This window comes from Somniosus microcephalus, chromosome 17, assembly GCF_052327205.1.
Source record: "Somniosus microcephalus isolate GS21.2 chromosome 17, FLI_Smic_1.0, whole genome shotgun sequence".
NCBI classification, from domain to species: Eukaryota; Metazoa; Chordata; class Chondrichthyes; order Squaliformes; family Somniosidae; genus Somniosus; species Somniosus microcephalus.
Genome location: NC_141003.1, coordinates 59,880,703 through 59,900,130, shown reverse-complemented (window position 1 = coordinate 59,900,130; position 19,428 = coordinate 59,880,703). Strand labels below are relative to the sequence as shown.

The following is a 19,428-nucleotide window of genomic DNA, read 5'->3' as shown; positions in this document are numbered from 1 at the left end:
CAAGCAGAGTTAAAAGAGTAAGAATTCCGATTGTTGGACAACTTGTTCATACAAACCTGTCATTATTTTGCATTTTAAGTGGTAGCTCACAATTATCAATCAAAGAATTGTATCAATATTCTCCTCCACTACTCATTTGTTTGTTCAATGAGTGCTGATGAGATCAAGGGAACTAATATGAATGTTATGGAGGTCAACAAATGTGAGCAAATATAACTTATATCAGCAAATATTAATTCATTGAGTGCAATCATGTAATATAAAAAGTGCATGTTAGAAGTACAACATCCTAACATTGCTGGGCTCACTAATGCTTGCAAGTTAATCATTCTTCCCTCCTCCTTCTGCAAAATAATCACTTAGCTTGGTTTAAGAGCAATTATTTAAAAAAACACTAACAAATATACATTACCAGACAAAATCCTAAGAGTCTGTATTTATAATTTGTAAAAAAATGCAATTTACTGTGATTTATTAACATGGATTAAAATGCCCAACCAGTGCTGCAATGTGACAATATCTTAAAAAATTAAAATTCTTATACTAAGCTCACAAAGAACATACACATATTTGCAAAGGGACTTGAATGTACAACAGTATTCAAAAATGGGACAGAAGCATTGGCAAGTTTTACAAGCAAAGAAAAAAGTAAATACACAATTATTTACATAACATCTGCCAGAAGAAATTAGAAATAATCTATACATTAAATTACTTTCCTACAAATAAAGTTAAGTAAAAGAACCATGTTCCACACTGCAACTGTTTCAAAACCTATATTGCATTGTTCTGCCATTGTTTAATAGTAAACAAAGGAAAAGAAAATGTTTTACTGCAGAAAAGGGATTGAACAAAAAAAGGTAAAAGTAAATTGCATGAGTGCCAACACTCCTTAGAAGTGCAGTTATATTTAACATACTTGAATAGAAAATTTATACAAAACATTCAATAAATGCATTTTTAAATGCAACAATAAAATACTAAATTACAATTTTGAGCCATCCTGTGCACTACAATGTCAGTTAGGATGGCTGGAATGTCTACTTACAAAATAAAATTTGAAAAATGTTTTTCTTCCCACTGGCTTCACAAACACATATATACAGCTCCAACAGGAGTAAAATGTTTTTAAGAATCAAAAACAGTTGTGTGAAAGACAAACAAAGATGAGCACTGGTGATAAGTTTATTACAATATCTGACTTACAAGTCTTAAGAAGTATCTTTAAAAGATACAGTACATAAAATATTTACATCTTATTTTACAGAATAATGTTCAAAATGGGTCAGCACAGCCCCATTTTAGTGCCATCCTGAGCTGTGAAAATTGTTTTGCTGGAAAGATGGTGGCAATTGTGGTCTGGGAACAGAAATTTGTGGGGGTAATGCAGGCATCTGTTTAAGTCCCTGACCTGCATGTGGAAGTGGTACCACTTTGGGAGACGGTGGATGGAATCCTGGACTTGCAAGTGCTGCAATACTATTTGCTCCTTGAGGCTGGTGGTGAGAGCCTTGTCTTGGCAGTGAATGGTGAGATCCTGATCCTGCAGGCGGAAGCTGAGATCCTAGAGGAGCATGATGTGAAGGGTGGTGACTCAAAGTCTGATGGGCCGCTGGAGGAAGATGGTGTGGTCCTTGAGGAGCTGGATGATGAGACCCTTGTCCTGGAGGAACATGATGTCCTGGCCCAAGAACTGGAGCTGGTGGTGGCGGCGGCGGTGGAGGAGGAGGAGGAGGATGTGCTGAATTAAGTGCAAGTTGATGCGATGTTGCAGTTCCAGAGGCTGGTAGAGATTGGTGTCCTGTTGCAGAAGGTGGAGGAGGGTGAAGAGGTGCTGGCCCAGGCGGTGGAGGTGGTGGTGGATGATGTCCTGAAGTCTGAGCATGTAGTAGTGGCCCCTGGGTTGACGGTAATGGATGAACTGGACTAGTTACATGTGGCAAAGGTGGTGGGTGTGGGGCCTGTCCTTGAGGTGGAGGGTGATGTGGGCCTGGGAGAGGCAGAAGGTGTGGTCCTGATCCAGGTGATTGAGATACTGGAGGTTGTGTTGCTGATGCTGAGGAAGAGTGATGCAGACCAGAACTCGAAGGTGTCAGATACTGCCCTGTAGAAGATGCATGATGTACAGAGGCAGCTGCTGCTGGTAGTGGCCCAGGAGTTTGCAATAAAGCAGAACTTGGAGACTGTGGGGGACCTTGGTGTATAATGGACCCAGGAGAAGGTTGAAGCAAACTAGGTCCAGGCAAGGTTTGGGTTGGACTTGGTGCAGGAGAGAATGTTCCCTGCTGGGGAACATTTGTTCTTGGCTGATTAAAATTTTGAAAGTTCCCAGAAGGTTGTTGGTTTTGATAATAGGTCGGTGGTGGTGGTGGTGGTGGTGGCGGCGGCGGTGGTGGCACACTGCTGTTTGAATGTTGCTGGTTGAACTGACTCAGACTAGGCTGATGACCTGAAGGTGCTGTAGATGAAGGATAAAATGTTGCACTTGTCTGCTGCTGTTGTGCTAAACTCCCAGGCTGTGCTGCTTGATAATACACTTGTCCCACAGTGACGGGGGTTAAAAAAGATCCTCTGTGTGATGCGGCCTGTGCAGTTCCCACTTGAGGCGATTGCGAATGAATTGTCCTGTATGGTGATCCCAGCTGCTGTGACTGAGACTTTGACGAATGCAAGTGCGTCTGAGGCTGTGGTTGGGAACTTGATGGAAGATAGTTGGGTTGTCCAGGCGTGTGAGGGGCTGGAGATTTAAGAGGATGCTCGGCATGTGGTGGGAGCACAGGACACGGAGTCTTCAATGGAAGCTGAGCTGGCTGAGAATTAGATGGTTTTACTGAATTCTGGGACTGTGATGGACATGGATGCTGTAAATAATGTGGATTTCCAGACTGGCTATTAAAATTAGTTTTTGATATTGGTTGGGAATCAAACTGGAAATGCAGTTTCTGCTGTGTCTCAGATTTAGGTTGATTTTGATTAGAGGTCTCAGTTATATTACTTGTATTCTCTAATTGGGAAGGATGAGACTGTAGCAGGGTCTGAGACTTCGCCTGGGACTGGGATGAAAATGCAGGAGACGACGGGCAAGGCAGATGTGTTGGCTGTTAATTTAAAAAAAAGTTTGAACAAATCATTTAAACTGAATACAGGAAAAAAAAACTGTATAATGCTTTTCATTATCTATTAAATTAACAATACTGAGTCATAATTTTTATCCAAGTTACTATTATTGTGTGCAGTATTACAAATGTTAATGTACATAATACAATACATTCCAAAGCAATCAATAATAAAGTACCTTGTTTAATTTTGAAGGGCTTATGGTATGCTTTTGAGAACTCACTGGAGATGGACACTCCTTTTCAGCAGTTTGCTCTGGGTTTTCCGCATCTGAAATTTCTGCAGAAGTATCAAGTAAATGAATTAATGTGTTCTTAGAACAATGAGGCAGTGTTAAAATTGTATACTTAATTTTGAAATTGCAATCTGAAAGAAACACAAACTTGCTACTCAAAATTGAAAAAGAACAGCCATTTCATCTTCCAATATCTTGCATCTAATAAAACAGTATTATATAATGCTATGTAATATAAATAGGGCATGTTGTTTGCCTCGAACATGCAGTGACTCATTAAGCATATATCACCACAATTCATAGTACTTTTTTCAATTACAGGCAAAAGCCCACCAACATTAGTTACATACAAAAATCTGGTCTAATTAGCATACTTAAGCAACATTTTCTACTCTTTCTCAATAATGGAACATCCAAGTTCCATAAAGGTGGGGCTTTTGAGTTGAGAATTATTTTCAATAACGTCTATGTACAAATGAGGTCATGGCAAAACTACCACTGTAAGCAGTGTTCTTCTGTACAACAAATATATCCATCAAACTTTGTAAAGCTACGGACATTTTGTGAGCCGTAACTAATGGATATTTTGGCCAGTGCTTTTAAAGGAATACTCTACAATCATAATATGCTATCCCAGAATATTCCTTAAAGAAGTATTTTTTTTAATGGATTCATATAGAGTCAGATCCCTCCCCACTGATCAGACCATGACTTTTGCAATGTTTCCCAGCACAGGATGAGATAGGACAGTTCAGGCATGATATCTCAGTGCTTAGTCACACATTTAAAATACTCCTCAGGAATATTTAATCCGTAGTCCTACTGGGATCCATGATAAAGCCACATGAAGATCTAAACTGGCCCAGGCTGAATAATGGAGATTGTAATGTTAGACAGATATCCAAGTGTTTTGATCAATTACCTTTAGAAGACGGGTAGAGGTTTCACAGTTCTCTTCTTGGAAGTTATACTTGTGTTCAGACACCTCCTCAGGAGGTAAGACATAAACTGGGGAAGATGCATGATGTTTAACTTGTACATTGCTTGGTGGAATGAGCAGGCTTGAAGGGCAAATAACTCTTTTCCATCCCATATCTTTTCTGTGCCTTTATAAGGCCATTATACAGCCTTACTGTGGAGTATTCCTTTAAACTTATACCAGCAGAATTGCACAAACCACTAGACAATATTCACACACCTAGCTGCTGTACTGAAGTTGGAAGTAGTAATATAAATTCCAGAATACAAGAGAAAATTACAAGTACAAGGTGCGCACATTTTATTGCAGATTATATACATTTTACCACATACATTATTTTATTTATAGTTACAAAAGATGTATAATTTTAAAATAAATTTTACATTTCAGGTATGAAACCAGTTTATTTCTTCAACTGTGTTCACATAAAACAGTTATTAGTGCAGGCAATATGGAGGAACAATAAGGGGACTCCAGTCCAGTATGACATTAGAAAATATGGTTTATAACAATTACAGGTCACAAAAATGGTGGAATGATTATGGAATGTCTTCACTACTGACCTAGGTTAGGTTCACTGGGAGAAAAAGCTGGGATCTTCAGTTGGAGACGTGGAATGGGTTTTGAGCAGTGGGATGAAGGTGGAGTTTGGAGATGAGACTGTGGCCAATGAGTTGATGTTGGGCTATGGGTGGGTGAAATCATTCCTACAGATGGAAGTCCCAACAAGAGAGTATTAGAAACAATAGACTTGATTTTATTGAATAATTTGCAAGAAAAAAACTTTTCAAATGTACTTTCAAATAAGTATCAAAGCTGTCACTGACTATTGCTCATCATAAAGCCCTTTCAATCTAAACAGACATGACATTAGGAATACAGTATCACAACAGACACTAATGTAGATGAACCATATCTTCATAACCTCTTTTGGACTGCACCAATAATTTGAATCACATAATATTTTGTAAATAAAGTAACAATTCTGATCAATCTGATGAGTTGATCCAAATGGCAGGCAATTGCACCCAATGTTCCAAATGCCCTTTTAACTGACTTAAAAGAAATGCCTTATGTTGCTTATAAATATCTAATACCAATACCATTAGCATATGATATAATAAACCTGCTTTACAAATAGACTTTGAAACCTCAAATTCAACCTGGTGGGAGTTCCAAGGCAATTCTTAAAAAATGCCAAAGGTATTCATCTTCCAATGAAGGACATATGCCTTCAATTTTCTCCTTTTGTTTGTCCAGCCAGGTCACATGTTTCAGTCACCAGGAGGGTGGGCAGGCAGTATACTTCCAAATCTTTGCCAATGCACTCTTTGTGCAGCCTCTAGAAAGTGTATAACATACCACTCCAACTTAACGTTCCCTACCATTTTGTGTCATATTCAATGCCCCACCACCTCAGATGAGGAATTGTGCACAGTACGGTTATGCAGGAAGGACTGAACCTCCATCTTTCCTACTCCATGAGACTATATACTAGGCATTAAAAAAAAAAGATACCACCAAAAACAAATTCCACTAAAGGACCATATCCTGATGTCAAACCAAGCGTATCAATCAGCCTTACAGCTGACAAGTTTGTTAGTTCTCAACTTTGCTCCTGGTTGATAATTCCACTAACCACGTACTTCCACTTCCACCTGCTCCATTAGTGCATCAACAGCTACAGCCAAATTAGTAATCGTACTGTCAGGTTAGTGGTAGCAAGTTGCCATGTAAGTATGACCGTCTTTTTCTTACAATAGCAGAACATTTATACTAAACCAAAGGGAATCCATTAATTTCTTTGTATGTGTATAGTTCAAATTCAAAAAGAGACAGATTTATAACACTTACCACCTTCCTTCTCTTTTCTATGATCGCTCAAAAGCAGAGCTCTCTGATAGCTTCTTTCTCTTACTTTTTCAACTGAGGTTGAAGCAGTCCTTAAAATAAAATATAGAAAAACATCAAAGAATTGGTACCCCGTAACATTCCAAAGGCTTTAAATGTTATCTGGTTAGCCGATAAAACAACATTTAGCAGCATTTTCAAAAATTAATTAAGAACTACAATTTCCTTTAATATTTTTCCCTTGCCTACTTTAGTTGATGTTTTTTGAAGATTTTTGTTCCAAGTCAATAAGGGAACTGTTTTCAAGGAGTTGCAATCTGAACAGTGTGCGCTGCATTACTATCAATAGTTACCAACAAAGAATGCTTCTGTGATTTTATTACTTTGAATGTTTATATTAATTCAGTGTTCCTTCTCTCTCAATTTTCCTCAAAGCTACGTCCACCATCAATTAATCAGACCGTCCCATCTTTTTCTCTCATTTTGTACCCCCCTCTAGATTGGGTGCTACTTCTAGAACCATGCAAATCAGAGCTCAAGACTATGGGGTCAATAATATGATGGCAGACTCACGGAGCACTACAGCACATACGGCACTCAATCCCTGTGTTAGCAAGTGCAGAGGCTGATGGCCTACAATGCACACAAAGCTTGCTCCAATTCACGTTACAAGTGCTAAGCAAGGCGTAGTAGGCCCCCGATAATGTAGCTGGAGCACCTGAGGTGTGATATGGGCACTAAAGGAGAGACCATGTTATATATTTTAAAAATTTTCAGTTGCTGCTGACCAGTGCCTTTCCTCAATGGTGGAAACTTGCCCTACATTCCAACCCTGGTATTCTCAGCACATCATGGGGTAGAGTTTCCACTTGGTTGTGCTGGTTTTTTTCAGCGTAATTCATCAGAAATCGATCCGCTGCAAATGATCATGGAATTTTAAGTGCAATTTGCGTTCAGCGCAAATCGAGTTTCTGCGATTTTTGCACTAGTTTAAAAAACATTACGCTAGAAGCAGCCCCGCCCACAAAACTGGCCACACCCCCAGGCTGAATTAATCACCATTGGGAGTTTCCGCTAACCGCTTGTTTGCAGGCCTTTGAGAAGGTTCTAAAAATTAAGCTTGTTCTTTTGGGTGCAGGCACACTTATAGGCACGTATTAAAAGCTTTTTGAATTAATTTTTTTAAATTCACTAAGAAATTGATTACTGTACCCCAATATAACGAGCAAATGGTTCTGTATAGTTTTTTAGAAGTCATTTTCATTCATTTAAAATCGAGTTACTCACAGGTAGAGAATTGACATTGGCCCTGAATTTGCGGGGAAATGTCTCTGATCCGCAAATAAGATGCCCGCTTACCTGGTGGTTCGGGAGGTACGGAGAGGCGCGGTCCTGGGCTTCTCTGGGTACCCGTGGTGGAGGCCCACGTATCCCAGGGATGCAGGCGGTTCCGCAAGCGCCCCGGGATCACGCGGGCCGGCTCAACCAATAAATGAAGGGGGATCTCCATTCATGCTTATGGGGATTCTGTATGTACAGAAACCCCATAAGCATGAATGGGAATACCCTAAAAAATACATCTACACATCAAATAAATTAAAAAAAAATTACATACTTAAAATGCCTTTTAATTAAATAGTTAAAACAAAAATTTTATTTTTTGAAAAGTAAATTTAAATGTTTTAAAGGGGCTAAAAATAAACTTACCTTATTGCACAAGTTTTTTTAATGTATAAATGATTGGAAAAAATGTATTTTTATGTTTTTTTAAACTCTTATGCTGGTAAAAGCAGGCCTTAGGCCTGCTTTTACCAGGCGTAAAAATTTCACGGGCATTCGCTGAGCAGAAGTCCGCCCACAGATGCCTTTTTCCCGGGGATGCATTGGAACTGTCAAGAAAATTCTTGACAGATCGCAAGTTCCGGGTTTTCGCGCATGCGCTTTGCGCGCGCAATCCCAGAACTTGCACGGCCTGTACGCACCCGTAGGGGCCACAAAATACAGGCCAATGTGATTAAAAATGCTTATTTTTTGTGATAAACCCATTTTCAGCTGTGATAATCAAATTTGAACCAAGTTACCACTCTTAAATGTATCAAGAAATAATTTCTGAAGCAATTTTTTTTTAAATTACATTTTAAAACGATGCCCAATTGCGCAGGTTCATGGCAGATTTTATGTTCGCCGATATGGAAAATCAAGAAAAAAACTTTTAAAAACGGGATCGCCGATTGCGCCCAAAATGGAAACTCTTGACCCAGGATTGTTGTACACAAAATTATGCAAATGAGCTGACCACATGACCTGATGAGGTCAATTCATATGTGCACAGACACATAAAGCACTTCTGTATAGAGGTCCTTCTCAACAGAGTGCTCAGTTGTCAATCCAGTAGGTTGGTTCGGAGCATATTTCAAGATCTCAGCTTTCTCATAAACCCTGAGAAAATTTAATTGGAGGGCCCAATATTTATGGCCCCCATTTTCAGACATGTAGGAAAGGTTTTGGATTTCACTATGAAAAGGTCATCATTTCATGGATGGCTTAAGGATTTGCACAATGTTCCCAGATAACTTCCTAAAGTTGTAGAATTACATAGAATATACAGCCCAACTAGTTTATAATCCACACGAGTCTCCTCCCATTCCACCTGCCTCATCTCAGCCTTTCAGCATATCTTTTTATTCCCTTTTCTCTCATGTACTCGTCTAGTTTTCTTTCGCAAGCATCTAAGCTATTTGCCTCAACCACTTCCTGTGGTAGCAAATTCCACATTCTAACCGCTCTCTAAGTAAATAAATTTCTCCTTATTTCCCGATTGGATTTATTAGTAACTATCTTGTATTTATGGCCCCTAGTTTTGGATTCTCCCACAAGTGGAAATATTCTTTCCACATCTACCCTGTCCAACCCATTCATAATTTTAAAGACCTCTATCAGGTCACCTAAGAACATAAGAATTAGGAGCAGGAGTAGGCCATATGGCCCGTCGAACCTGCTCCACCATTCAATAAGATCATGGCTGATCTTCGACCTCAACTCCACTTTCCCGCCCGATCCCCATATGCCTTGATTCCCCTAGAGTCCAAAAATCTATCTACCTCAGCCTTGAATATACTCAACGACTCAGCATCCACAGCCCTTTGGGGTAGAGAATTCGAAAGATTCACAAGCCTCTGAGTGAATAAATTCCTCCTCATCTCAGTCTTAAATGTCCGACCCCTTATCCTGAGACTATGCCCCTAGTTGAAGCTCGGGGAAACAACATCTCAGCATCTACCCTGACAATCTCCTCAGAATCTTGTATGTTTCAATGAGATCACCTCTCATTCTTCTAAACTCGAGAGAGCATAGGCCCAATCTACTCAACCTCTCCTCATAGGACAACCCTCTCGTTCCACAGATCAATCTAGTGAACCTTCGTTGCACTGGCTCTAAGGAAAGTGGAATGTATGTCCTTTCTCAGATAAGGAGACCAAAATTGTGCACAGTACTCCAGGTGTAGTCTCACCAAAGCCATGTACAACTGTAGTAAGACTTCCTTACTCTTGTACTCCAATCCCCTTGCAATAAAGGCCAACATGCCATTTGCCTTCACAATTGCTTGATGTACCTGCATGCTAACTTTCTGTGCTTCCTGTACGAGGATACCTAAATCTTTCTGAACTCCAACATTTAATAGCTTTTCACCATTTAAAAAATATTCTGTTTTTCTATTCTTCCTACCAAAGTGAATAACCTCACATTATATTCCATCTGCCACCTTATTGCCCACTCACTTAACCTGTCTATATCCCTTTTAATCTCTTTGTGTCTTCTCCATAGCTTACTTTCCCACCTAGCTTTGTATCGTCAGCAAATTTGGATACATTGCACTCGGTCAATAATATAGATTGTAAATAGCTGAGGCCCAATAGTTTCTCAAGAACTTTTTCTCTATTTATATTAATTACTTTTAAGTTCCTCACTCTTATTAGCCCATTGGTTCCTCTCTAAGTCTTCTATTTTCTAAAGAAAAAAGCCCCAACCTGTTCAATCTTTCCAGATAGCAGTAATCCTTCAGTTTTGGTACCATCCTTGTAAATATTTTTCACACTTTCTCCAGTACTTCTTTTCCTTTTTATAGTATGGAGACCAGAACTGTGCACAGTACTCTAAATGCGGCCTGATCAGGGTCATATACAAGTTTAACATAACTTCACTACTTTTGAATTCTACACCCGTAGAAATAAATCACAGTGCTTTGTTAGCATTTTAATTACTTTGCTGACATGCAATGCTGCTTTTAATGATTTCTTCAACTGTATCCCTAAATCCCTTTGCTCTTCTACCCCAGTTTTTTATTTTCTAATGTGTAGGTGATGTTTCTACTTTTCCTACCAAAGTATACCTTACATTTATCTATATTAAAGTTGATTTGCCACTTAGCTGTCGAGTCTAAGTTTTCCAATGTCTTCTAGTATTATGTCACATTCTTCCTCAACGTTAGCTATACCCCCCAGTTTGGTAGCATCTGCAAATTTTGATATTGAGTTACTTGTTCCCAAGTCCAAATCATTAATGTAAATTATGAGTAACAGCGATCCAAGCACTGATCCTTATGGAACACCGCTTTCAACCTTCCTCCAATTTGAATAACTACCCTTAACCCCATCTCTCGCTTTCTATTTATTTAGCTAATTTACTATCCATTCTGCTATTTGTCCCCGACTCCACATGATCTATCACGAGCCTACCGTGTGGTACCTTACCGAAGGCCTTTTGTAAACCCAAGTATATGACTTCTACTGCATTACCCTTGTCTACTCTTTCCGTTACTTGTTCAAAGATTCTATCAGATTAGTTAAGCATGACAGCCTTTCGGAATCCATGCTGACTATTTTTTAGATTTTATATTTCTAGATGCTCTTGTATCTCTTCTTTTAGTATAGATTCCAGTATAGACCAAGGAAAAGCCACCATCTCCTACCAGTTGGAAACTGATGGGGGCAAATCATCCATTTCCTGGCCCCTCTCACTGTGGATGAAATTCACTCCAACATCTCAGTAAATAGTTACGAGGATGGAGCTGAAGTACCAGGGAAGGGGAAACCATAAAACATTGCACAGGGAAGCAGGGATTCTTCACCCAGGTAAAGGGCATCTCACCATTTGAAAGAAAAGCTTCAAGTGTTCTGTATGTGTTTATCAATATCAAAGCCATTGATACTCCCTGTCTGGCCAAACCTGAGGAAGGAGTGGTCACTGTTGGCCAGCAACCATGTGTCCTCCTGGCACGGAGAAGGAGGGCTCCTAATGTCTACAGGATAAATAAGTATCTCTTGTGCCAGCCAGCACTGAGAAATACACCCGTGTCAGCAGCAATAGATAAAAAGTGCCTACATTTCTTCCTCAGTTGGTTAGTACTGATCAGTGCTGGTAAGAGCTCCATGGGAGCTGATGGGCAGGAAGATGAGAGGTCAATGATTAGAACTGCTGGTCACCTTCTATTACATAAGATTACATAGGATATACGGCACAGAAACAGGCCATATGGCCCAACCAGTCCATGCCAGTGATAATGCTCCACTTGAGCCTCCTCCAGTCTTTCCTCATCTAAATCTATCAGCATAACCCTCTATTCCCTTCTCCCTCATATGCTTGTCTAGCCTCCCCTTAAATGCATCTATACTATTGGCTTCAACCACTCTCTGTGGTAGCGAGTTCCACATTCTCACCACTCTTTGGGTAAAGAAATTTCTTCTGAATTTCCTGTTGGATTTCTTGGTGACTATCTTATATTGATGGCCTCCAATTATGCTCTTCCCCACAAGTGGAAACAGTCACTCTGTATCCACTCTATCAAAACCTTTCATAATTTTAAAGACCTTATTGGGTCACCCCTCAGCCTTCTTTTTTCGAGAAAAGAGACCCAAGCCTGTTCATCCTTTCCTGATATGTATACTCTCGCATTACTGGTATCATCCTTGTAAATCTTCTCTGCACCCTCTCCAGTGCCTCTATATCCTTTTTATAATATGGCGACCAGAACTGCATGCAGTACTCTAAGTGTGGTCTAACTAAGGTTCGATACAGGTTTACAATAACATCCCTATAATTCTATCCCTCTAGAAACAAACCCTAGTGCTTGGTTTGCTTTTTTTATGGCCTTGCTAACCTGTGTCGCAACTTTTAGAGATTTGTACTCCGAGATCCCTTTGTTCCTCCACCCCACCTAGACTCGCACCCTCCAAGTATTGTGACTTCCCTATTCTTTCTACCAAAATGTAATATCTCACATTTATCTGTGTTGAACTTCATTTGCCAATTATATGCCCATTCTGCAAGTTTATTAATGTCCTCCTGTAATTTGTTGCAGTCCTCCCCAGTATTGACTACCCCCCCCCCCCCCAAATTGGTATCATCCGCAAATTTAGAAATTGTTTTTGATTCCAAAGTCTAAATTGTAAATTGTGAACAGCAGTGACCCCAGCACTGATCTTTGTGGAACACCACTACCCACCTTCTGCCACTGTAAATAGCTGCCCTTTACTCCCACTCTCTGCTTTCTGTCTTGAAGCTAGCCAGCAATCCATTCTGCTACTTGTCCCCTGACTCCGCATTCTCTAACCTTGTTCATCAGTCTATTATGGGGTACCTTACTGAAGGCCTTTTGAAAATCTAGATAAATTACATCTACTGTATTACCATTGTCTACTCATAGAAACATAGAAGATAGGAGCAGGAGTAGGCCATTCGGCCCCTCGAGCCTGCTCCGCCATTCAACGAGATCATGGCTGATCATCCAAACTCTGTTACCTCTTCAAAAAATTCAGTAAGGTTGGTCAAGCAAGATTTTCCCTTTTGAAATCCATGCTGACTATTCATTATTATACTTTTTGTTTCTAGATGTTCTTCTATTCTCTCCTTTAGTAGGGATTCTATTATTTTTCCTACCACCGATGTTAAGCTGACTGGTCTATAATTCCCTGGATATATTCTATCCCCTTTCTTAAATATAGGTATTACGTTAGCTGTCCGCCAGTCCTCTGGCACTACACCTTTTTCTAACGAATTATTAAATATATGGGCCTAGAAATTCAGTGGGGTTAGCGCCCAATTAGAGGCGTTAGAGGGCCTTGCGCCGGAATTATAGCCGCGATCGAAATTGCGTTGGGCCCTACCATCGGCGTTAGCCGGTAGCGCTGCGCCGGCACCGATGACGTCGTCGGTGTGCGCAGCGTCCCGGTTGCCGTGGTAACGCGGCCGGACGCCCAAATTCAGTTGCGGCCGCCTCGCCCGTGGCAGCCGCAACCAACGATTGTTCAACGGGATGTTGCAGCACGTAGCACCGGCGCATTAAGGTGGAGCGGTGGCCGGCCGCTTTCCCGGCGGCCGCCTGCCCGCACCTCCCTCCCCGGACTCCTCCACCACCCCCCCGCGGCACTGATGTGTGTGGCCCGCGAGCCCGGCACTTCTCCGAGGTGCCGGGCTCATTTGTCGGGCGAATCGACCGGTCAGCGGTCGGCTGCAGGCAGCTCCTCCTTAACAGAAGGAGGAGGCCTGCAGTACCCCAGCCTGCCGCACCGCATCGGGTGCCGCAGCGGGGGATTAGCGCCGCAAACCTGCATTCAGCGCCCATAGCGAGGCGCTGAAACCCTCCATTAGCGCCCGCAGTCGTCTGGGCGCGGGGCAGCTGAATTTTTGGCGGGCGCAGCGGCAATTATCGCGGGCGCAAAATTTCGGGCGCAAAAGCCCTGGCGGAGGCAAACCTAATTTCTAGGCCATGTAGTAATGCCTCTGCTATCTCTTCCCTAGATTCTTTAAAAATGCATGGATGCAATCCATCCGTACCAGGGGTTTTATCCTCTTTGAGTTTGATTAGTTTATTTAATATATCCCCTTTTAAAATTTTTAAATGCACTTACTGTATCTCATTACTCATCTCATCATCCAACGTCATGTCCACCTGTTCTATCTCCCTGGTAAATACTGAAGCGAAATAATGATTTAATATTTCTGCCATCTCCCTATCGTTACCTGTGGTATTGTCCTGTCTATCCCTTAATGGCCGTATTCCTCTCCCAACCTTCCCTTTTTTTATTGATGCGCCTGTAAAATATTTTACTATTTTGTTTTATGTTCCTTGATAATTTAATTTCATAGTTCCTCTTTGCCTTCCTAATTGTTTTTTTGACTTCTCTCCTAATTCCTTTGTATTCTCTCTTCTCATGCACTCCTCTGCTGTCTATGTACTTAATGTATGCCTCTTTCCTTACCCTCAGTTATTCCTTTATGTCTTTATTCATCCATGGAGTCTCATTAGTGTTTAGTTTGTTCTTTTTAGCGGAATATATTGTTCCTGCACTCTGTTGAACACCGTTTTAAATGTTTCCATTGTCGTTCTACATCGTTGTTTGCCAATATTGTTGCCCATTTTATCTTCCCAAGTTCTATTCTCAGCCCCTCAAAATCAGCTTTTCTCTAATCTATTAAACTGTTTTTTGTCATACTTATGTCCTTCTCCATTATCACCTTAAAGCGTATTATATTATGGCCACTATTGCCTATATGTTTCCCTACTTTTACTTCTCTTATCTGCTCTGGCTCATTCCCCATAACTAGATCCAATAGCGAATCCTCCCTTGTTGGGCTTTTTACATATTGGGTTAGAAAGGAGTCCCTGTAGAGATTGTAGGATCTCCATTTTCTTATCCCCTTTACCTACCTCTTCTGTCCCATTAATATTGGGGTAGTTGAAATTTCCCACGATTATTATTCTGTTTTTTACTCATTTCTCTAATTTGTCTGTATATTTCTTCCTCCACCACCCTTTCACTATTAGGTGGTCTGTAGACTACGCCTATAAGTGTGATTTATCCTTTATTATCTTTTATTATCTCTATCCATATGGATTCTATTTTTGTCTTGCTGATATCTACGTCCTTTTTTCTACTGCCATTATGTTATCCCTAATAAGTACAGCTACTCCACCTCCCCTTTTTCCCCCTCTATCTTTTCTAAATATGTTATACCCTGCAATGTTTAATTCACAGTCCTGATTTTTCTGTAGCCATGTCTCAGTAATCCTTACTCTGTCTGGTTCCTCCCAACGCATGATTGTCTCCAGCTTAAGGCAGGTGGAGTCCCTGCTGGACATCTGGTGCCAGCTAGCATAAAACTAATCTTACAAGCAGCACAAGCTGATGCAATACCATAGGCAAGTCCAACTTTTTAGATGTATGGATGGGTTCTGAACTTACCTAATTTTCAGGCCTTTCTCTTACAGGAGGTACTATCCTTAAGGAATGCTTCCAGGCATTAATAGCTCTTTTTATGGGTCAAAAAACCCACCCATTTCTGCCACAAGGCCATATCATGCCTTAATGTAGCGTATCTACTGCAGCAATCAAGACCTGCTAAACTTTACACATGGCTTAAAACTAATTTTGTATGACAACTTTCTTGCTAAATTAAAAATGAAAAAACTTTGAAACTGCGAATTTTAACTCCCCAAGGACGGGGCGGGGTTAAAATTTCAAAAATCAGAATCCCGACCCTAACAGGGAAGCAGGGTTCCTGCAGGTGCCACTTCCAGTTTTAATGGAGACGGGCGACTAGCCTGCTCTCTAGAGGCGAGTCTGTAATTTAAATATTTTAATGAGGCTGTGTGCCTCAAATTTTAGCACAGTTTTAAATTTAAGTGCTGTGGGCTGGCTTTCTGAGGGCTTGGAAATCCCGGCAGCTGGAGGGTGACGAGAACAGCCAGATCCAGCAAGTAAGTGCTTTTCCAGCACTGGTTGTGGGCCAGGAGGATAAGAAGTGCTTCCCCCCAGCTCCTCAAGCTAACCTGCTTCCCTCCCTGCGATTGGTCCCCCCTCCCTCACAACACTGTGCTATCTGGGCTGTGATATTTAATAGCGTTACACGGCTTAGATCATTGCCATCCTCTAATTACAGGATTAGATCTCAGGCTGAAATGTGCCTGCTGTTCCAAAGTTTCTGATTCAACAAGCTGAGGACAAGTGAGAAGCACAAATCAAGGTTCACAATTCACTTTTAAGTGAGTCACAGTATTTTAGGCTTAGGATCCACCTCCCACAGTCTCCACGATCTCTCCCTCCCTCCTCTCCACTCCCTGGCTGTGGCATGGTGCATTCTGAAATTCCTTCGTTAAACTCCCGTACCTTGCTACATCTTTCCCTTAAAGGTGCCATGTAAGTGCAAGTTATTATTGTAAATGACTGCAAAATATATTTACACATAAGAAATTTGATTTCTAAATTGTGTTGCTATTTCCAGTTGAAATTAGTAGACTGATGGTGCTCAAATACTTGTAAAAAAATTCTCAATTTTATTTTTTCTTAGATCATTAATTTGTTTTTAAAGGTTATGCTTCAAGTTAAAAATACACACTGTGTGAATGGCACATCTTGGTGCATAAGAATTCTATGCTTAGATTGGACTTAAGATGCCTAGTTTTATTCCAATTCCCCCCCCCCCACCCCACTTTGTTGCACAAAAAATGTGTATGCAAACTTACCATTGGACATCTGCATCATCTAATTTTTTTTCTGTTGAAGGTGTCTGCTTAATTGGAGATTTGTTGCCAGCTTCAATGGGACTGACAGACTCCACTGTAGCAAGTGAAGATGATGATTGACTCGGGATACTTTCTCCTTGCTCTCCACTAGCACTTACACTGCTGCCATTGTCATTGCTACTGGCCCCACTATTCCCACCACCACCACCACCAACACTATGTGGTGATGTGGCAACTGGAGAGAAGCTTTCTGATTTAGAACCACTTTGTCTTGCTTCCCGCTGTCTTTTACGATATTCCAGTAAAGACACCTGAAAAAAAAAGCAACTTGTAAGTACACTACAATAGCAATTCCCATCGGTTACTAAAAACCGCTCTAAGCTACAAGTTACAGTTCTTCCTTCATTTTTTGTTACAAGTATGTACGATGTGCACCTTACTATAAATCTTTATTAAAATAACAGAAAACGCTGGAAAAACTCAGCAGGCCAGGCAGCATCCGTGGAGAGAGAAACAGAGTTAACATTTCAGGTCTTTATGCCTGTCTTACACTGAGCATTTTGTACTAAGCATTCTGAAAACAATCCTATTAACACTTACTTTTTTCTTCTGCGGTGGATTTTGTGGAGTACAGCTTCCGTCTGTCATACTGTCCCCATTAATTCCCTTGCCAAAATTGATCATCCCATCCTCAGAGCAGTAATAACCAGCTCCTTCTGGAAATGATAGCCTGCTGTCCTCTTGAAGCATTTTTGACTCACTCGCCCTGAAGCCACCTCCTACCTCCAACTGATGTGAAGGTGTCAGATCCCGAAGATTGGAATTCAAGGGCGAGAAATTTAAGCTGGGTCGTTCTGGGCTCTTTATCCATGAAGAGTAAACAGTGCCCATTCCACTGTAAATAGGTTCTGATTGGCTGTTTGTGTCAGTCCGATCATGGTGAATAGGGCAATCTAAATCTTTATGCAGTGCATGCTGTTCGCATACTTCAAGTCCCGTCTGGAGTTCTGATACAGATTCAATGCCACTGTTGCACTGGCTAATTTCTGCCCTGCTCCTTGGGCTAGTATCTCCAATAGTCTTTGCATCATGTAGTCCCATTTCTGTTAGGTTGGAGTTCCTTAAAGAATTCAGTGCTAAGAGGGAGGGTACTCTATCAGAAATCTGCAAGTAAAAAAGAATCAAGTTATTAGTAATTTAAGTTACTTTTATGTTATTAAATTCAACTATACTTATAGAAAAAGATGCCTCAGAATCAAGCAATTGTATACCACTATATAGGCTGAAGTATAGTCCACCATGTCAAAAGAACTGAACTGGAAACAGGGACAGAACAAGACAAATGTTCTTACATTGATCAGAAATGTGAAAAACAGATTTTCTTCCTTGACAAACAAGTATTATGCTGCATATTTAGAAAGTTATGCAATGCATAACCATACATGATGATCTTACACAATAACACAAATTTAATTTTGTACCAGTTTAAGGAAGAACCAGTCAGCATGTCTTGATTTTAGATCAGACTGGTTCACCGATTTAGTTGCTAATGGCTGCATTGCTGTGCCTTCTCCCCTTCATTAGGTTCTCTTCATCCTTTGGAAGATGAAGCAGAAGCCTTGGAGAGGAGAACCCTCCTGAAGCAACAGTCACTCGTTCTATCTCTTCCAAGCACCAGATCAGAGTTCAACATCCTGGTTGGGATAGATAGTGAGATAGAAGGTGATGCACAAGGGGCTTTGCAAGGCACGTGAGCAGGAGCAAGTGGAGGAAGCCCTGGGCATGGTTTATCGGAGGGCAAGGCTGGGTCCTAGTTCTGTTATAGGGGACTGGGATGCAGACTTCAGAGGCCCAGCCTACAAAGGGAGACTTCCTTGACATGCACCAGAAGTTGTTGAAGGTATTAAACTGCCTGCCTAGGAGTTATCACAACATGTCTAGAGACTATGGAGGAGCTGCATTCCATGAAGGCATTAAAAATTATAAGAGCTAAACAGTGCAAGTTTGTCTATTCGATGGGGTATAATGAGATTTTCAGGCATCAATGGCAGGTGGCATCTGTGCAAATGGTGCTCAGAATCTGGGATTTTTCTTGCAATGTGGAGCATTAAGGTGGATTGGTGTTGAAGGACTGTTTATGCAAAGGTGATGTGAAGGGGTTAGTTCTGATTGTTCTTTTTCTGGAAGCACTCGTCTATGAGCTGCTGCTTAATAGCCCTTGCTGCTTGCTGTGCAGGTCTTGCTGTAGCTTCTCCTTGATCCTCCTCTTCTTCCTGGGGCGCTTCCTCCTCTGATGATTACTCAGCCTCAGCTGCTGCTGGCTCAATGTCTTGTCTCTATTGCAAGGCGAGGTTATGCAGCATGCATCAGACCACCACATTATAGAATCTTGAACAGGTCATACAATTTAAGAAGCTTGTGATATGGGAAAAACGCACAAGCCGTTTTGGTAGGTGTCTGATACTGGAAAGGACCAGCAAAGAAACTTTACATCTGGCTGCCAGTAGAAAATAGGAAAATTAAAATAACACTGTATCAACACATGATTTGACTACAAGAAAATAAATGGCATTCAGAAACCATAATACTGACATCAAGACTGCAGCACAAGAATCATCTTCTTAGGCAGTCCCTCGGAACCGAGGATGACTTGCTTCCACATTAAAAATTAGTTTGCAGGTGACTGATGAGTCCAATGCGGGACCTACAGTCTCTGTCACAGGT

At 41.0% G+C, this 19,428-nt stretch overlaps 1 protein-coding gene across 6 annotated transcripts in view; it reads right to left on the bottom strand.

The window, feature by feature from the left end:
- Nucleotides 1-436: 436 nt before the first annotated feature.
- kmt2e (lysine (K)-specific methyltransferase 2E) overlaps nt 437-19,428 on the bottom strand; it is a 226,048-nt gene continuing 207,056 nt past the window's right edge. For 5 of the 6 annotated variants that reach the window (XM_086010458.1, XM_086010460.1, XM_086010463.1 and 2 more), the window contains 6 exons: nt 17,305-17,868; nt 16,705-17,015; nt 6,186-6,274; nt 4,895-5,038; nt 3,296-3,396; nt 437-3,098 (listed from right to left, as the gene is read on the bottom strand). In XM_086010458.1, coding sequence (XP_085866584.1) covers nt 1,302-3,098; nt 3,296-3,396; nt 4,895-5,038; nt 6,186-6,274; nt 16,705-17,015; nt 17,305-17,868 — 3,006 coding nt within the window. In that variant the 3' untranslated portion in view covers nt 437-1,301. The remainder of the gene's footprint in view (nt 3,099-3,295; nt 3,397-4,894; nt 5,039-6,185; nt 6,275-16,704; nt 17,016-17,304; nt 17,869-19,428) is intronic. The other variant, XM_086010464.1, reaches the window with a different exon arrangement.